This window comes from Uloborus diversus, chromosome 7 (assembly GCF_026930045.1).
Source record: "Uloborus diversus isolate 005 chromosome 7, Udiv.v.3.1, whole genome shotgun sequence".
NCBI classification, from domain to species: Eukaryota; Metazoa; Arthropoda; class Arachnida; order Araneae; family Uloboridae; genus Uloborus; species Uloborus diversus.
In genome coordinates, this window is record NC_072737.1 from 93,821,925 (window position 1) to 93,840,470 (window position 18,546).

The 18,546-nt window shown below is 37.1% G+C and overlaps 1 protein-coding gene across 1 annotated transcript; it reads right to left on the reverse strand.

Moving 5' to 3' along the window:
- Positions 1–3,925: 3,925 nt before the first annotated feature.
- LOC129226795 (innexin shaking-B-like) lies at positions 3,926–13,133 on the reverse strand. Its single transcript, XM_054861424.1, has 2 exons — positions 12,876–13,133; positions 3,926–4,747 (listed from the first exon to the last, which is right to left on the reverse strand). The coding sequence occupies exons 1-2, from the start codon at positions 13,131–13,133 to the stop codon at positions 3,926–3,928; spliced, it is 1,080 nt and encodes a 359-aa protein (XP_054717399.1).
- Between the last annotated feature and the right edge of the window lie 5,413 nt (positions 13,134–18,546).

The following is an 18,546-nucleotide window of genomic DNA, read 5'->3' on the forward strand; positions in this document are numbered from 1 at the left end:
AGCAGTAGAATTTCACCTCTACCATTCAAAAACTAAAAGTTTAATTTTATTTTTTCGGTTGAAGATTTATTCCCCTATTTGAAACATTTTTGATCGTTAGAGCTCGGCGCCTATTTGACTCTGGCGGCGACAGGCCCTGCACGACCTTGCACATAGAGATGGCGCAGCCCTGACCTAGGACCTCCCTTTGAGTCAGCCGGGCCCTGGAGTTGAGCACATCCCGCACTGCCTCGATCGTGTCCTACTGGACACGAGGAACCTGAACTTGATTGATATCGTCAAGTGGGAGTGTAGTTTATCTAGCATTTTTTAACAAATTAGGTATGACATAGGGTTTAACGTTTTAATTCTTTCTCATATTATTATTGATACGTTCAAAAGCTCCACCTGTCGGTGAGTGTGGTAACTTTTTTTTAACTTTGCCAGTCTCCTTCCCCTTCCTGGTTAGTAAGTGTACCAATTTTTGTTTAATTTGGATTATTCTTTAAGCTACAGACAGCTCCAAACAGAGAAACTTATTTTTTAACCACTTGTAATACCTGTATATACAAAAGTAACAGTATATGATATGCTTGGAGTTGTGGGTGAAAAATGTCATAGAATTTTAGAGAAATGAGTTTGCCAAATGTATATTTGCCACATTTTTCTTCTACAAAAAATGACGAATAATGTTTTTACTAAAAGCTGTGCAAAAAGTGCTTTATTAATTTCATTCCTATTGTTGCAAAGGAAAGACCAATGATTCTGCCAGTTTGAAGAAGAGTAGAAGGTCATTAAAATACTTATCAATGTTGTTTACATTATTCATTCATATTATGTGCTATTTCATTAACATAAGTTTTTAAATAATAATTAAAATTCTGGTGATTGATTCACACCATTTCACTTATTTCATTTAATATCATTTTAGAAGTTCCCTAACGTGGGTGCATTCATCAATTCATACTTATATTAGCCACAACATTGATGATATGTCGTATAATGATATAAAATTAACTAATTGAAGCATTTTGTTTAAATGGAAGCTTTTTTAAAAAAAACCTAAAATGAAACTGAATTTTCTTATAATATTGCTACTGTTTGATTGAATTGAATTCAACTCTAAGAGCAAAGTGTGAGGTTTACGTTCTGAAAAAGTAAAGGAAAATTGCCTTGAAATTTCCATTCAGTTTTAATTTATAAAACGTTTCTTTAAATCTGCTACAAAACAACTTACTGGAAGAATTATAGGATTTGTATGTGTATTTGCATTCAGTTAATTTAATGGCTGTTTGTGTTGTAAGAATATCCTATATCAAAATGTATGAAACTGCATTTAATCAAAGATTTGATTGGGGAAAAAAAGGCTGGGATTGCTGCTACGGGTAATGTGTGTGGTTCTTTTCCTCAGCTTTTCAGGTGTTCTCACAGTTGTGTAACATTCAAGAATTTTCTCAAACGTTGTGATGCCCAGGTGTGAGCTATGCACCTTTAGAATAAATCAATCTATTCCCTCGAAAGTGAGGATCATACTTAGGTGCAAAACAGTTTTATTGATGACTATTCATACAAGCAACACCAAGCTTGTGTGTATAAATAAAGTTGTTTATTTTTTCCTAATATGTTTCTCTCTTCATTTGCATTGTCCAGGGATGCAGCAAAATTCAGGAAATGGCCTTAATAGAAATTTGTTTATCTTTATGTCATCAGGAAAATGTTGCAGTTGTTGCAATGTTGTCAGTCCTTTCGTTGCTTGTCGAAATTTAAAAATAATTTTACTGTACTGTTCAAACACACTGTGAGATAAGAGTGGCAGATCAAGGAATACTTAGAACTTTTTTATTCCTTTTGATCATACAAAAAAAAAAAAAAAAAAAAAAACAAGAATTGACTCTCTTTTTAAAGCTTTTAGCCCTCATTATCCTTAAAACTGTATAAATCTCCTTTTTATTATTTATTCGTAGCTTTTAGAACATGTCCTAACATATTTTTGTGCTCAGCAGCTCAAATGTATTTTTTATTGAAAAAGCCAAAAGAGCAGCTGTTTACCCACCGATATGATTGCACCAAACTTGTAAAAATTCTTTTGCATTGTATCCTGTTTTTACATTCTATTGAAAAAATTCATTAATTCTAAATTTCAGTGTCAGCAGGACCAAAATACATTAGCGTCAAAAAAATTAGTGACCGTAACAAAAATTGCCAAAAGTAAGTTATCGAATGATTCTGCAGAGTTTTGATAGTCATCAAGTCTCCATGCCTATACCCACTATGGGTCATTAAGACCACCAATGATCTGATGTCTATGTATACTACTTTTGCAGAAAAGGGAAACGAGACTTTTTTCTTTTGCATTAGCAGACTATAACAACATGACATGTGTTTTTTCGCACACTACTTCTCTAATAACATTCCAAATGTTTGAATATGGGTTTCGTATGAAATAGCAAACGACGCATTAGTCACTGCCAAATTGCATATGGACATTTTCAAATGAAGAGAAACAAACTGTTAAAAATGTGTAAATGAAGTATATTTTTGTAGGCTCTACTTTTTATAGCACCCAGAGCCAGAGGCTCGTAGAGCTTCCTTAAGCTCTAAGTTGCTGTCTTTGATAGCAAATGTATGTTTGTATCGTGTTAATAAAACAAATTTCTTACCCTAATAGTGGAGTTTTTTTCCCTTCTGCTACTGATGTGTTGCATGCTTTATTTTGTATATTTTTCATTTTAATTCTTACTCTCTTGGAGTGTTTCCCGATTGTCAAAAAGCTATTGAATGTTTGTTTTTGTAGATAAATATTTTATAACATTTACATTTGTTAAGAGCAAATTGTTTAAACTTGAACTCGCAATGGCTCATGTATGTTTTTTAGATTTTCTTGGGTGTATCTTTGATACAATGAAAAATACGTATTTCATTGCATTTGAGTTTTGGAATTTAAAATTTTCAGTCTCATACTTTCCTTTACTTTGAATGAAATTAAACGTACGTTCATCTCTGGGGTTTGTTGTGCAAGTTGTTATTTTTTTGGGGGGGGGGGGGGAGGGGGGAGATCTAAATTTGCAAAATCATAATTTCAAGAATTGGTAAAATGGAAAAGGGGGGGGGGGGGTGGGAAATGTTGATTTGCTGAGCTACAGTAAGAATGGTCTTTTTTCCAAAAGGGTTTGTGCAAAAGAGTTAACTACTTGTCAGGAGTTGGAAATTCTAACTGCTTTTAGTGACATAATTTGAAATACCAGTACAGATTTAAAACAAGTCGACTTCCTGAAAAATACACTCACTGACCAATTAGAAACCTGAGATTTGCAGTTGAATGTGTGTACTGTGCAAGGTTCTGGAGGGAGTATCATGATATGGAGCATGTTCTGGCATGGAGGTTGTGCCCTGGTGTTTCTTGAGGGTAAAAAAATAGCCATGCGATACCTAGATATACTGACAGATCAAGCACAACCTGCTGTTTTATCCTGATGGCAACGGCAATTTCATGGACCGTAATGCAACCTCACATTGTGCCAGAAGTGTTGAAAGTTGGTTCACTGAGCATCAGTCTGACTTCCAACACCTTCCCTGGCCACTGCATAGCCCGGATCTTAGCCCCATAAAAAATGTGTGGGATATGGTGGAAAGAAGCATCTGATAGCACTCTCCTCTTTCTTCTAATTTACATTAAAGCTGCATAGCTAATGCATGGTATTTTCTGGACGTAAATGCTCTCCAGAAGCTTGTTGAATCGATGCCCAAATGAATCAGAGTTGTCCGTGCAAAAGGTGGTCCAATACAATATTGATCTTTGGTTTCTAATTTGTTCACTAGTGAGTGTAAATATAATGAAACAAGTAAAAAACTTCAAGAAGTTTTTAAAGGTTTAAAATGTCACCGAGTTATTTAAACTTTTACTACACAAAACAAATTTAATGTCTTGTGAAAATGATTGGGAAGTTTATTCTTCTTTTCTTAAGTCCATCTTCTGTTCCAAATGTTCCATCAAATCATAAAATATCATTTCTTCCATAGATGACTTGACAGCTGACAAAACAAACCAATCGCCAAAATTTCCTTTCGTCATCAGCGAAATAAAATTGTCATGACCGGGAATAACTTTTGAATGGTAGAATAGTCTCTGAAACAGAGTCCTGTATGTTGGAATTGTCATTTTCATCAAAAAATTGAATTGATTTACTGCTGACAAAGCTAACAGAATAACAAACCATAGCCATAAAAACAGATAAATTTTTACATTTAAAGCATTATATGGTAAAACGCACAAAGCATCAACAACATCTATGTGTCCAGAAGCCCCATATCTCTTAAAATGGCAACTTGTTATTAGAGGAAACAGATCAATTGGTTGTTCTGTGTGTTCTGCTTGGTAATATCTCGCGTAAATCAAACCCAAATCTAAAAACTTCCCAGTGAAGTATTTATTGAGAAGGAGTGCTTGAATGAAGATGTTTATAATGGCTGCAACTTCACACAGGAAATACAGCAGTGCAAATGCTCTGTGCGTGCCCCATTTGGCTCGGATAAAAGAAGCTGCTGTACTCAAAGATTCGGACTTTCCCTCTGGTGAACATTCTGTAATGAGATCATTGATGATTTGCATGTGCTGGCTGTCAATGGGCTTCCACACCATGTGAGGTATGTAGAACAAGAGAGCCTGTATGAAGAGGACTAAATGGATGTACTGGTAGAAATTTCTGTATGTGTATTCCGATGGGTCTTCAGAAGAGCCAATACCAGGATGCGGGACTTCCTTTCCCCTCTGAAAGCATTTGATTTATCAAATAATGTAAAAAAGTGTGCGCAACCAAATGAAGATATCAATACACATTGGGACCTCTCCAAAGCGAACCCATTTTTTGACTGAACACAGTTTTTAAGTAAGGTGGTTCTGTTTTGCGCCCCAGTGATTATAATCGTTAAATTATGTATGAAAAGCCGTAAGCAGGACTTTTAAATACAGTTGGCTCTCTGTTTAACGACGCTCTATTTAACGACTTTCTCTATTTAACGATGGTTTTTTCACGTTCCCAAATGGTCCACTGTAGTGCTAAAAGCATTCTTTTTTTGGACGCTTTCTACTTAAGGACGATTTTTTGTGGTCCTTTGAAAGTCGTTAAACAGAGAGCCACGTAAAAAAAATTAATGAAATTCACTAACGATGTCATGCTTTCTCTATATTTTTGAATCACCTTATATTTCAACATATTAAAGTGAAAAGCCAATAAACCACTGCTTGAACAATAAAGGCAGAATTTTCTTGTTTATTAAAAAACTATCAGTAAGCAAGGTGGTAACTTACTACAAAATGTGTTTCTGGTTGATCGATTTCTATTAAGAGTTACGATGGTAGCAGGGGTGGTCTGGCCCACCGGGACGTGTCCCGGTGCGCCCTTCAACAAAGCGCCCCCACCAGAAAAGGAGGAGGAAAACATTTTTTTTCAGTAATTTACAAAAAAAAAGCCCCCCCCCCCTCAGAGAGCCACAAAACCTCTACAGGGGCGCCGGCAAAATTTTGTAATAACGTCTCAAATAATTGGGTATCTAAATAATGAATTCTTTCAATGTTTCACGGCGCCCCTAGATGGGAAAATCTTCATTATTGAATCGGCTGTATGCAGGGCCCGATTAAGATATCAGGGGGCCTAGGCTTTGTGCTTTTTCGGGGCCCCTTTATAGTCAACCCTTACAATTTTAGCTATTGGTTTTAAAAAATGGTCATTGCCTAGTTGGCCTATTCAGTAATCAGGCCCTGGCTATATATCACTGTATTTAAAAGAATGTTCCCAGTCAAAACTACTACTGTGAGCACTTTTGGACGTAGTAATGTATTAGGGGCGTATTTTAGTAAGGCTCCAGCAATGATTCTAAAAATGTGCACCTCCTCGGGGAGCCATGAAGCCTCTAAAGGCGCCCCGCGAAATTTTGCAATAACGTCGCTAATAATTAGGGACTTATTAATAATGAAACTTTTCAATATTTCGCGGCACCCATAGATGGCGAAATCTTGCTTTAGATAATCGGCTCTATATCACTGCATAAAAAGAATGTTCCGAGGCAAAACAATAGCTGTGAGCGCTTTTGGGATTATTTTGCATTAGGGACGTATTTTAGTTTGACTCCAAGAAATGATTCCCAAAATGTGCACCTCATAAGAAGAGCCATGAAACCTCTGCAGGGGCGCCGCGAAATTCTGCAATAACATCGCTAATAATTAGGGATTTAATAATAATGAAATGTTTCAATATTTCACGGCTCCCCAGATGGTGAAATCGTGCTTTAGATAATCGGCTGTCTATCACTGTATTCAAAAGAATGTTGAAAAACTTCCCTGGCAAAACCTTAGCCCACATCTGTGAGCGTTTTGGGATATATCATGCATTAGAGGCGTGATTCAGTAGAGGTCCGGTCCGGACAGAAGGTTCAAAATTCTAAAAGGTCAGCGGATAGAATATCCATGTACGTCCAAGAGGTCCGACGGACAAAAAGGTCCAGCGGACATAAGTTCCACGGATATAAGATTTCGATCATTGACCTAGAAGGTCCCGATTTTGGACAGCTAGGACATTACTACATTAGGTTATGTTTTTGAGCAGGTTGGGCATAAGGTCCGGATTTTGAAGTTTAACATTTGTCTCAAACTAAGTTTATTTAATTTTAAATTGAATTAAAATTGCTAATTGCTTTAGTGATACCCGACAGGCAATCTTCCCCAAAATGTGTGCCTGCCCGGAAAATCATAATTCATCTACATGGGCGCCGTGGGATATTGCTATAGCGTAGCAAGTAATTATTATTAACGACGTTTTAAATAATTATACATTTTTGGCGGTCCAGTTTTTGACCTTCTGCTATCCGGACTTGGATTGCGTACAGTGCCCCCCCCCCCCAACCCAGGACTGAATATAATATTTTTTCAAAAACTTTCCATATTATTAAAGAGAAGAAACAAGCGCTCCTTGGGAAAACGAAGTAATTTTAAAAGGTTTGTTTGAGTTTTTTTGGCGCAAGACCCTTAATAGGCTATACTGCGCAATTTTAAAAGGAAAAAATATAAAATGTTGTAAAAAATCCTAATTTCTTTTAAAAAGAACCTTAAAATTAAATTTTTCGATAATTATAGATTATTGCTCAGTTAATCATGTCCCACATCTCCTTTTTTTCATCCCCTTGTCCTTTTTTTCCCTATACGGTCCAAAAATAAGAAAATCCTCAAAATGCTACGCTTCGGAAACTCCCTCCCTCAGCCAAAATCATTAAAGAGCGTCTCAAATCTTGTTTCCGGGAGTTCAACTTTGCAATATTTCCAGGGGAAGAACTACCAAGCACCTCGCTTTCTAACAACATCGAAAATCGTTTAAAAGGATTTTTTTGGAGCTGCAGTTTTGAAAAATTGGAGAGCCCCTTACGTAACCTAATATGGTGTACAGTAGCGTTTTAAGACTTCCATTTCGGAAAACTTCGAACCCCCCTCCTAATACCTTCGCTAAAGAACGAATGGGCGTATCTCAAAAAAACCGAAAAATGAGTTATGACCACCACAGAAATGTCCAAAGTCGATTTTATAATATGACCAAAGGATGTAGATACATCCATAGTACAATAAATAGTAAAAAAGTTACAGTCCCTCACTCTGGTGGCGGTTCTCAAGCGATACGGTAAACTGGAGATCTTTAAATCGGTTTTCTGCAAAATGCTTAAAAGTTAGATACACCCATTCGTCTTTTTAGGCACGACATCATTCAAATCGTCAAAAATTACATTTTTAAAAACGACAATTTTTTGATGTGCTTATCAAGCTCTTTAAATAGAGTGAGCCGATGTTCCCGTGTGAAATCTAAAAATGAAAAAACTATTAATTTAAAAAAAAATAAGGTGGAGACCTTTAAACCTTCACACTAATATTACTACTGAATATCGCTTAAAAACTTCGTTTTTTAGGGCTTCATTTTCGAAATGTGTTTTGGGGAGAGCCCCAGAGCCCCCTTTCCCGTAATCACCAAAGTTTGTTGGTAACTGCGTTTTGAAACTTCAATGTCAGAAAATTGAGGTGAGAGTGACCGATTTCACTCTATTAAGAAAAAAAAAATCGGTCTAAGGGAGCGCCTAAGTCCCATCTCTTACTCTAACGTCAAGCGTCAACACATATCGCTTTTTACGACTTCAATTACTTAAAATTTTCTCAGAAGGCCTGCTGGAACTTTTCGACGTCGGAGACCGTCTAAAACTGCGTTCTTAGGACTACAATTTCAAAAATTTCTCTTGGGAAGGACCCCCAGACTCCCCTAGCAGGTAGGGGAAATTTTAGGCTGCACCCCCCCCCCCCCCCATAAAAAACTAATTGTGACACTGTCGGAATTTGCAGGAAGCTGTGGCCGTACTTCGGACCCATGAATTGACGAATTGGTGAAGACAACAACGAAATAACTGCTTTCAATTATCGCCTTCGCCCCACCTCTAGAGCTCCATCCAGGAGATAGCAGTGAAAGAGGGTTAATAAAAGTTAAAAATTTCTGCTAGGCATGGGAATTGCTTCGTTTTTTCCTTTTTTTTTTCTTTTCATTTTTTGATGAATGAACAAAATGCAATTTTTTTCAAATGCTCCGACTCCAGTTGATGCAAATGTTGAATAAACAGTTCGTTACCTAATATTATTTTTCTGCTTCTTTCTTTTCCTATCTGACATCGATTTTGCATCGCGTTTTCGGATTACATCGCGCTTTTTTGCACTGAGCTGCATGCTTTAAATACATCTTAAAAACATGTTCAGGATTCAAGTAGAAGTTAACAGGATAAATTATAATAGATGACTTTTTTTCTCCACTCCAGAAAACATTTTAAAATGAGATTTTGGTATAACCATTTCAAACAATGCTAGCATCAAGTTACTGCGTTTGTTCTGCTGCGGCGGATAGGGACTACAGAGTTCTCCATGTGAAGCATTAACACCTTATGCTCCAGGCGGAAACCATCCCAAGAATGCATATTAAAAAGCTTTTTTTTTTAAATATAAAGCTTTATTTTTTTTTAAATATTATATATATATATATATTTTTTTTTTATACTTTTTTTTTCCTTTTAGAAACTGTGTGCGCACTTGTGTTGCTTGTCTACCGCCCTCTTAGGGGTCCCAGTCCGTCCAGGGATGGTAGCTTAAAAAGGCGATTTTTTTTTTTTTTCTGTTTTGACCCAAAGAAAATGTAATCACACTCTTAAAAGGAGAGAACTACTCATATTAAAAATATGGGGAAATAGGATTTAGTACGCTAAAATATTTTTTTTTTTTTTTTGAGAGAGAGAGAAAATTTTTTTGCATGTTTATTTATATTGGGAAAACTTTATAATTTGAAACACTACGAGTAACAAGTATATACAGGGTGTTTCGTTTTAACCTACAAGACCTTTATTTTCGAAACCGTTAGTCCTAGATATATACTTCCAGTTGCAAAACTGTTCAAAATCAGATGCAGAGTTAAGATATTGAAAGTTTGAAGTAAAAATAAAAATGAGTTAAAAAATACAAAATTAAACTTTTTATACGGGCTCCAAGTCCCCTAACTTACGCTGGTGTGCAAAAATTAAGGACGAAGTCGAAAAATTAGCATATCAGCTGAACGAAGAGAGCGGACAGAAAGACCAATCAGGAGATTAAGTAAGGTGATGTACGGTAGCACATGCGCAGATATGCAGGCAGACGTAATGGGGGAGTGTCTGAGTAGTATAAAGCATGTTGTCGGTGTAAGATCAGTATTTCTGGCAAAGAGATTGCACGCCGTATAGCAGTTAAAATCACACCGAGTTGCTGCCGCAGCGAGAAATGGCGAATAATCAATCTGTTAGACGACATCTGGATGCTTTTACCCGAGGTCGAATCATTGGGAAGTTGGAGGAAGGCCGCAGTGTGACAAGTGTGACTGCAGAGTTCGGAATTGCTCACAGCATCGTTTCACGACTTTGGAGACAATTTCAAACTACAGGAACAGCTATCCGAGGATTCAGTAGTGGTCGTCCACGAGGAACCACACCCGCAGATGACCTGTATATTGTCTTACAGGCCAGAAGAAACAGGCGGCAGACAGCGGGAGAAATCGCTAGACACACGACACAGGCGACAGGACGACCGATATCGCGTTTTACCGTGGCCAGAAGACTGCACGGTGGTGGTCTGTTTGCGCAACGCCCTATACGGTATGAACCTCTAACGCCTGCCCATCGGAGAAGGCGTTCTCTGTGGTGCCGGGAACACCAGAATTGGAGAGACAATGAATGGGGACGAGTACTCTTTACAGATGAGAGCAGATTCAGTCCGAGTATCTATTCTCATCGCATACTTATCTGGAGAGAGCGGGGAAGCCGCAATCATCCCTCGAACATCATTGAAAGGGACAGGTATGGAGATCGCTGTGTTCTCGTTTGGGGAGGCATCATGCTTGGTAGTCGTACAGACCTTCACATCTTCGACGCAGGTTCAGTCAACGGGACCCGTTATTGTAACGAGATTCTTCTTCCATATGTTCGTCTTTTTAGAGGCGCTATGGGTCCGCAGTTCCTTTTCATGGACGACAATGCACCATGTCATCGCACAGTAGCTGCCGAACAGCTCTTAGAGAGTGAGGATATTGAACGTATGGATTGGCCGGCACGATCTCCGGATCTCAATCCCATCGAGCATGTATGGGATTTTCTAGGCAGACGCTTAGCAGCTCGTACCTTACCATCAGTAACGATTCGGGAGTTTCGATTGGTGCTGCAAGACGAATGGGCAGCAATGCCTCAACAACTCATTGACACCTTTATTCTCAGCATGGGCAGACGCTGTGAAACCTGCCTAGCAGTCGGGGGAGATCATATCCCCTACTAAAGACTGGATGTTTCTTGCTGGACACCCATCACAGGGATGTTTTGGCCTTCAGTCGCATTGCGCTCCACGCTACTTTTTCAATAAAACTTCTTTTTATCCCTCTGATTTCTCTTTTAGTAAGTGTTCCTTACATAACACATGTCCTTACGTTTTGGGGATCTTACGGTATTAAATGTGTTGATTTGGAAAGCTTTTGTACAAAGTTATATTGAAAAAACCGTCTCTTCCTTAATTTTTGCACACCAGTGTATATTTAGGGAAATAATCTCCATTGAAAAATAATTCCAACACAAACTGTTTGAAATTAGTACGGCGAATATTCACCGTGATATAAAACGCAGCATTTTGTAACTTACACCACATTTCACTCGCCGTCAATAACAACTTTGGGGGGGGGGGGGGAATATAGCAGTTAACAAGTTTTTAAAATTATACGTACACATAGAGTGTGGTTTTTCAAACTGTTCGAAGTTTGTAGTGTGTTTTTGTGCATCACGGCATAACATTTGCATTTATTTTTGAATAGCAATGAAAAATATAAATTCCTTGTTTTTCTTACTTTGACAACCTGTCATTCTTCTGTAAGAGCGATAAGTTCCAATCTCATCTTCTATATGATCCCTTAAAACTTTGAATTGGAATATCTCCTTGATTTTTGGTCGCACAAATGTCAATTTTTTGTGCCAGTAATAGTTTTCAATGTAGATTATTTCCCTAAACATAAGTTAGGGGCCCTTGGGCACGTATAAAAAGTTAAATTTTGTATTTTTAGACTCATTTTTATTTTTGCTTCAAACTTTCAGTATCTTAACTCTGCATCTGATTTTGAACATTTTTGAAAATTCGAAGTATACTTCTAGGACTAACGGTTTCGAAAATAAAGGTCTTGCAGGTTGAAACGGAACACCCTGTATAATCAAAAGCATTGTAAAATTTGCAGTCTCCGCATGCTGTAACTTTACGGGAATAGCAGGCAAATAAGTTATTCGGCATTTGCTTGTAATTCTGCCAAAGTTACGGCTATAGGCTTCTAAATGCTTTAAGGACGCTTCTGGTGAATCAGAAAGGTACCAGACTATTCCTTTATGCACTATGTGCATATGAATTTTTTTCTGGAAGGCTCCTGATTTATTCCAGAAACGTTGCTGAATTTTTATTGAAGGTTTCCGAATTCTTCAGAAAGATTCCATATTAAAGTGAGGGAGGTTAGATAATTTTAGCGAGAAACTTCCTGTGTTTTGCCAGATAATTTACTGGTAGGATTTAGCCACACTAGCTGCCCGTTACTTGACAGAAATATATCTGTTTTTTAGTGACCGACCCATTTAAGGAGTAGTGTAACGGCACCTATAACAGACATACTTTAGACATCGCTCTCCGGTCAGCTCTATTTTATTTTAATGTATTTAAACTTTTAAAACTATTTTTCTCTCATGCAACATGCAACTACATCTCATCTGACGTTTGGCTGCTTCTGGATCCTCTGAGTTAGTTAATTCTATTGTTATTTGCAAAATTTCGAAAATAGGTCCGACCCCCCAGTAACAGACACCGACAATTCTATTGATAATCAGTAAGAGATTGGATGAGGAAAAGATGAGCAATGGACAGAATTTCCCTTTTTTCTTCAAAATGTTCATAAGTTCTTTATTTTCAGATCTAAAACCTTATGACATTCACATGAACATGAAACACCGACAGACCTTGTGATGGCTGTTCATAACCTTCCACCACTGCCTTATAAACACCAACTGGCTCATAAAATTCACTCTGATGACACTAGATGGTCGCACCGTTTTCATGGGTCGCAGCAACATCAGTTTTACCCGCCTAAAATTCTTATTAATTAAATCCTAACTTACGACTGTCTGTTACTGGACCATTGACAGTTACTAGTGCCGTTACCCTACGTATTTCTCCAATGAGTAACTTTAGATTTCACTTTAGATAAGCAGATTATTTAACAGGCGAGCAAGAAAGCCCTGCCAGCATCCACGTCATTTCTTTAAAAGCAGAAACCAGCACGTACCTTCCCAATGTAGGCCGATTTGACAGAATAGGTCGACGAAGCCCAGCAGTAACTTTCCAACATGGCTTCGCTGATGTCATTGTTAGGATTGGACGAACAGGCAATCCTGGTGTCGGAGAATGCCGTACTGCTGACAAGAATGCAGCAGAACATGATCAGCAGGAAGGTCACGCGATAGTGCAGATAGAACATAACCGATTCCGTGTTGCGGCGTTTTGACGTCACCATATTCCTCAAGTTGGACACGTTGTCAATCATCTTTGCTGTTGGCCTGCGAGAGCAGAAACATTTTTTAGCAGTTATCTCAAAATTTAAGGTACTGAATTATTAGTTGGTTTTTGCATATCGTGTGTCAAGGAACGCCTGCTGAGGTATGTAAGTGATTCGAGCTCCAATGTGTCACACAGCAGGTATGAACAATGCTATCTGCATCGTTTATGAAAAGGGAGTAATTAGTAGCAAAACATGTTTCCCATTTGGAATTCCGTTTGAACATTGACTGTTTGTGTGAAGCCGTTTTATACTTCTGTATTGAGAAGAAAAAAAAAAAAAACATCTCGCACCATTCTGTTGGAACCATAAATCGAAATCCCTCCAAACTCGTTGAGTCTTAGCTGTAGTATGTGCAACGAGTAGAAGTCATTGGTAGATGTGAGAATTATTTCTGCCTCACCCTGTGCAAATGATATACCAACAATGTTCCTCCTGACAAGGAAGTCAGAAATGGTGATAAGGCTGTACATAAAAGAGTATTCTGCCATTTTATCTACACTAAAAGTTGAATATTCGGCGAAGTTATTGGGTCAAATACTGAAAACTTGGCGGCCAAACGTAAAAATGCCTCCAAATTTAATAACCAATTTTTTAAGTTTAAAACGAATCCAGTTGTCGGAACATCAATATCATATATAGTTTGTTGTTTTACACCTATTTAAATTGATTTCTATACAACTATTAAAAAACTTCTAAAATTAATATATTTTCTGTAATGTGTTGGATGCAATAAAATTGGCGTTATCACCTGTAAGTAGAACGCAAGTGATTTTTTTTTCTTAATATAAGCACTTACCTACTTAAAAAATGAACAGTAGTCTAGATATTCAGCTTGACATAGTTGAGTGTACTTTTATCTGGTTTAAAATAACTTTATCAAGCTAAATTTTTGCACCGTCGCCCAATTTGCCCCTATTTTTTCTGATTTTATATTTTAATGGGACTTATATAATGGTAGTTAATGATTTCATGTGAATACCTCGCTGGCAGTTTAACATTGTGGGCTTTTTTTTTTTTTGGCGGATTATTTGAATTATAATTAATCAAGTTATTTAATGGCATTTTCATGACATGGTAATAAACGACGTGTAAAAGGAAAAATAACATATTATATCTTGTCAAACTGTACATGTTCTTTAGCAATAAACAGTTCAATTAGAGTTCATATGCGACATTATCTGACAATATGCATATCTGTACGAATATAATTACTCGAACGACTCGAATTGATTAGGTTAATAAAAATAAAAAATAAAAAAAACTCAAGTTTAATGTTTTAAGTCAATCAAACTTCACTTACCGATTTCCTCAGATTGGTAGTTTATTCAATGAGCAGTCTGATAGCACAGGAAAATTCAAGTAACAGTCTCATTAATTGTTTTGAAACGAATCGTTAGCGATATGCATGAGCAATTTCACATGTTTTTCAATCCCAAAACTAAAATTGCCAAGGAAAAATACATGGGATTTTGATTTATTTTTACCGATAGCATTTTTATTCATCATCTTTTTTATTACGCAAAAAAATCCACTTTATGTGAATATATTTTCAGCTCTATCCTATAATTGTCAAACATAACTCATTACTCAAAAAACTATTTTTAAACAATCCAACGTTTCTCCTCTCCGCTGAACTGTTCCATGAATATTTTACTTGTCATAAAAAGTTTGAAACTCAGTAAAAGGAAATAAAGCCCTAAGATTAAAATACTCGCATTATGCATTTAAATATTGTAGCTTTTCATTACATTTTGTTTTATTTTTAAGGGCAAAATTATTTCGCAACCCTCATGCTGACTCATGTGTTTTTGAACTTCCGACTTGTGATTTATTTTCAAAAATGATCTCGCTCAAAAAAACACTAGGAAATTCTAAATTGAGGATCTAATGGATATTTTGTAACGCTGTATTCGACCTGAATTTCTGAGTACTGAGGAACATTGAAACGTCAGGTTAACATTAATAGAAATTTAAAAGCCATAATAATTCTGTATCCAGTGGCGTACCTAACATGGGTAACACCCGGGGCTGTAAATTGTGGTGTCATCCCCCCCCCCCTCTACAAACGCAAAACAAAAAAAAAAAAAAGGTTTTTTATTTTCTATGTAAAAATGAAATTCATACAACTTTCAGAAACAATGGTATTTGCGTTATTCCGAAATTGAAAGTTGGCTAATGTACAAAAGACAAATAAAAACTATGAACAGTGGCGGCGCGAGAGCAAAAGTAGACGTCGGCGATGCAGTTTTGCGAGGCCCTTTTAATCATAAAATATTTTCAGACAAATCATTGAATTCACGGAATTAATCTTTGTACTAACTATTGGCACTTATAGTTTCCAATTCACTTAATTGCTAGGACAAAAACATTTCGTGACTAGTAGCGCAATCAAAAAGTTTTTTTTGGTGGTGGGGGGAGGGAGCGGCACATTGAAAGAGGAAAAATGACCTGATAGAAAAGGGGGGTCCGGGGGTCCTCCCCCGGAAAATTTTTTAAATTTTTAGTTTAAAAACGCCATTTTAGGCTTTCTTTGCTAATGTTAGGGGAAAAAATTTACAGAGGTCTCGGTGGAAATTTCTAGAAATTGAAGCCTTAAAAACGCAATTATAGGCCGTTTTTATTGACTTAAAGGGTCAGAGAGTGTCCCAGATCGATTCTTTTGTTTTTAAAAAAAATAGGTCAAAATCAATCCCCTGCAAATTCTCGAAATCGAAGTTTCAAAAACAGAATTTTAGACAAACTTTGATGATTTTACGGAAAGGGAGGGAGCTCTTCCCTCGAAAAATTTTGAAAATTATGCTTCTAAAAACTTTAGCAATATTTTACATTCAGGAGCCAGTCCACCTAAACTTTTTGTTGATGTAGTTTAAAAAACCTAATTGCTAATGACATAAAAGAATATCGGTATAGGGACCCTTGCATGAATATTTTCTGATATTCAAGCCTTAAAAATGCGATTCTAAGGCCATATTTTGTGATATTAGGTTCGGTAATTTTTGAAATTCAAGCTACAAAAACACAATTTTAAGCGATTTTCGATGTTGTTTAGTATTTGGGGGCTTTAGCTTTAAGCTGGAAATATCGCGAAATTTAAGATCTCGAAACGAAATTTCAGATGCTCCATAATGCTATCGGTGCGCGCGTGTATGGAGGGGTGTGTGTTCGGAGGAGCAGCATTTTGAATATTTTCTAATTTTTCAACAAGAGAAAAAGAAAAGAAATAGAACGGGGTGGGGGGGGGTGGGGGAAATAGAGTTAGCTGATTAATAAACTGTAGCTAGTGAATATTTTAAATTCAGGTTCCTACAGAATTGGGCCCCGCATTTGCTAAAGCTGGCTCTGTGCAGTCTCCGCTGCACGCACTATTTTGATTACTTTTGTGTCTGTTGCATTTAATAAGAGCTTCAATTGAAAACACTGAAATTTCTTAAAACTTTTGAGAATTTACTTCTGAGAATTTTGCGAGGCTCTATTTGCGCGAGGCCGTCGGCAGTCGCCGACGTCGCCGACGCCTAGCGCCGCCACTGACTATGAACGCTTTTTATGGAACTTGCCCTAGACGCAAATATGCTGGCCGTCGAGTGTATGAAATAAGGGTGTGTATGAAATTGATCGCCCTTTGAAAATTACTTCAAATGTATTTCAAACACAGAGAAATATTATGGGGTTCAGTTTTTGGTATAAGGGAAGTCGGTACAAGATGTAAGTAATATGAACCAAATCCTGAGTACGGTGTTCATCGAATGAGGGAGGGAGGTAATGAGGGGGTTCGGATTTACCTCCAGAAAATTTTCAAATTTGAAGTCTTAAAAATGCATTTAAGCTTCATATTTTTCAAAAATTTACAGTTCCACTATAGGCGTCAGCCCCAGACTGGTGACGCCCAGGGCGGACCGCTTCCCTCCCCCGTAGTGACGCCGCTGCTGCACCTGTCAGGTAAAGGACTACAAGTACTTTTTTTTTTGACAAATCGGATTTAAGCACCAGCTTGAATAACTTTTTAAACTGTATTCAGAGGTATAAAGCAGTGCTTCTTAACCTGTGGTCCACGCACCACTAGTGATCCGTGATCAATTTTCATGTGATTCGAGAATAGCTAGAGAAAACTTATCTGTATTATTTTTATAGTTGAAAATAAAATTTATTGAAGAATTTTTTAAAATCATCTCATTTGATCTGGTGTAATTGTTGTTAAAATATTATTACTATCGAATGAGGTCCGTTTAGGATTCAGAAGAGTACCAAGTGGTTCTCAGCAGTGAAAAGGTTGCGAACCACTGGTCACTAAGATCTTTAGGTTTCACGAACATTTTGTGCCGCGAATGATAGCTCATACATTTCATTAAAAGTTATAATTTGAAAATCTAATGAACGAAATTTGGTGCTTAAGAAATCACAAACGTATGTCTGAATTTTTAAGCAAAAATTTTTATTCATTGCTTCTTAAAATAATTACTTTTTAATGACACATATGAACTTTCACGTGCGGGCAACAGCGCGGCTTTCTAGTAGAATATTTCTTATGAATATCAAAGAGAATAGTCCCAAAAATCAAAATTAAAACCGTATTTTTTTCCATTTCCGTCAAACAACTTTGAGATTGCAGCAGAAAATACTGACGCCTACACTGTAAAAAAACTCCGAAACATTACTGAGTGTTTCCGTGTAACGTTTCGGGATTTCAGTGGTTTTTATCCATTTCCTGGAAAAATCAAGTATCATTGTCAAAAAGGTTCCTGAATTTCTGCAAATTGCACGATTGCAAACTTTTTACTGCTGTGAAAAATATTTTCTTAATTAATCAGGAAGGTGCCAAGATATTAAATTATACCGAGCTAAGTTTATTTTAAAGTTTCAGAGACACGGCCGGCTTCTAACGGGAAGGTTTCTGAATTTTTCAGGAGGCTTCCAGGATACTTTTAGGAAGGTTACTGAATTTTAGCGGAAAACGTTCCTGGTTTTTGCAAGGTACGTTACTAAGAGAAATTGAGCACATTAGCTGCCCATAATTTTCCAGGAACGTTTCTGAATCGTTTTTACAGCGTAACTTTGCAAGCATGATGCTGCAAAACCAACTCCCGACGATTGGACGATTCGAACTTCACTTAAATATAAAGAAAAAACTATTTTATGAGAAAACTTCTTTAATTTTCTCTCTCTCTCTCTCTCACTCTTTTTTTTTTCAACTATGCACTAAAGTGACAACATGGCTGTCTCATTTATATTCATTCCTCCCGACTTTCGTTTTGATTAAAGATTGCATCATCGAATTCCATTATTGTCGAATGTGCATGTGAACGCCGCATCTGCTCAGCTTTCGAAGTTCTTCCGCATCCATTGAATCCCTTATCACCTGTTGAATGCGGGCCATATGCCGTTCATCAGTGCCAAACGATAC

Coding starts and splice junctions, on each gene's coding strand:
- LOC129226795 (XM_054861424.1), bottom strand. CDS start 13,133: ATGATTGACAACGTGTCCAACTTGAGGAATATGGTGACGTCAAAACGC. Junction 4,748..12,875: donor AATCGGCCTACATTGGGAAG/GTACGTGCTGGT, acceptor AAATGCTTTCAG/AGGGGAAAGGAAGTCCCGCA.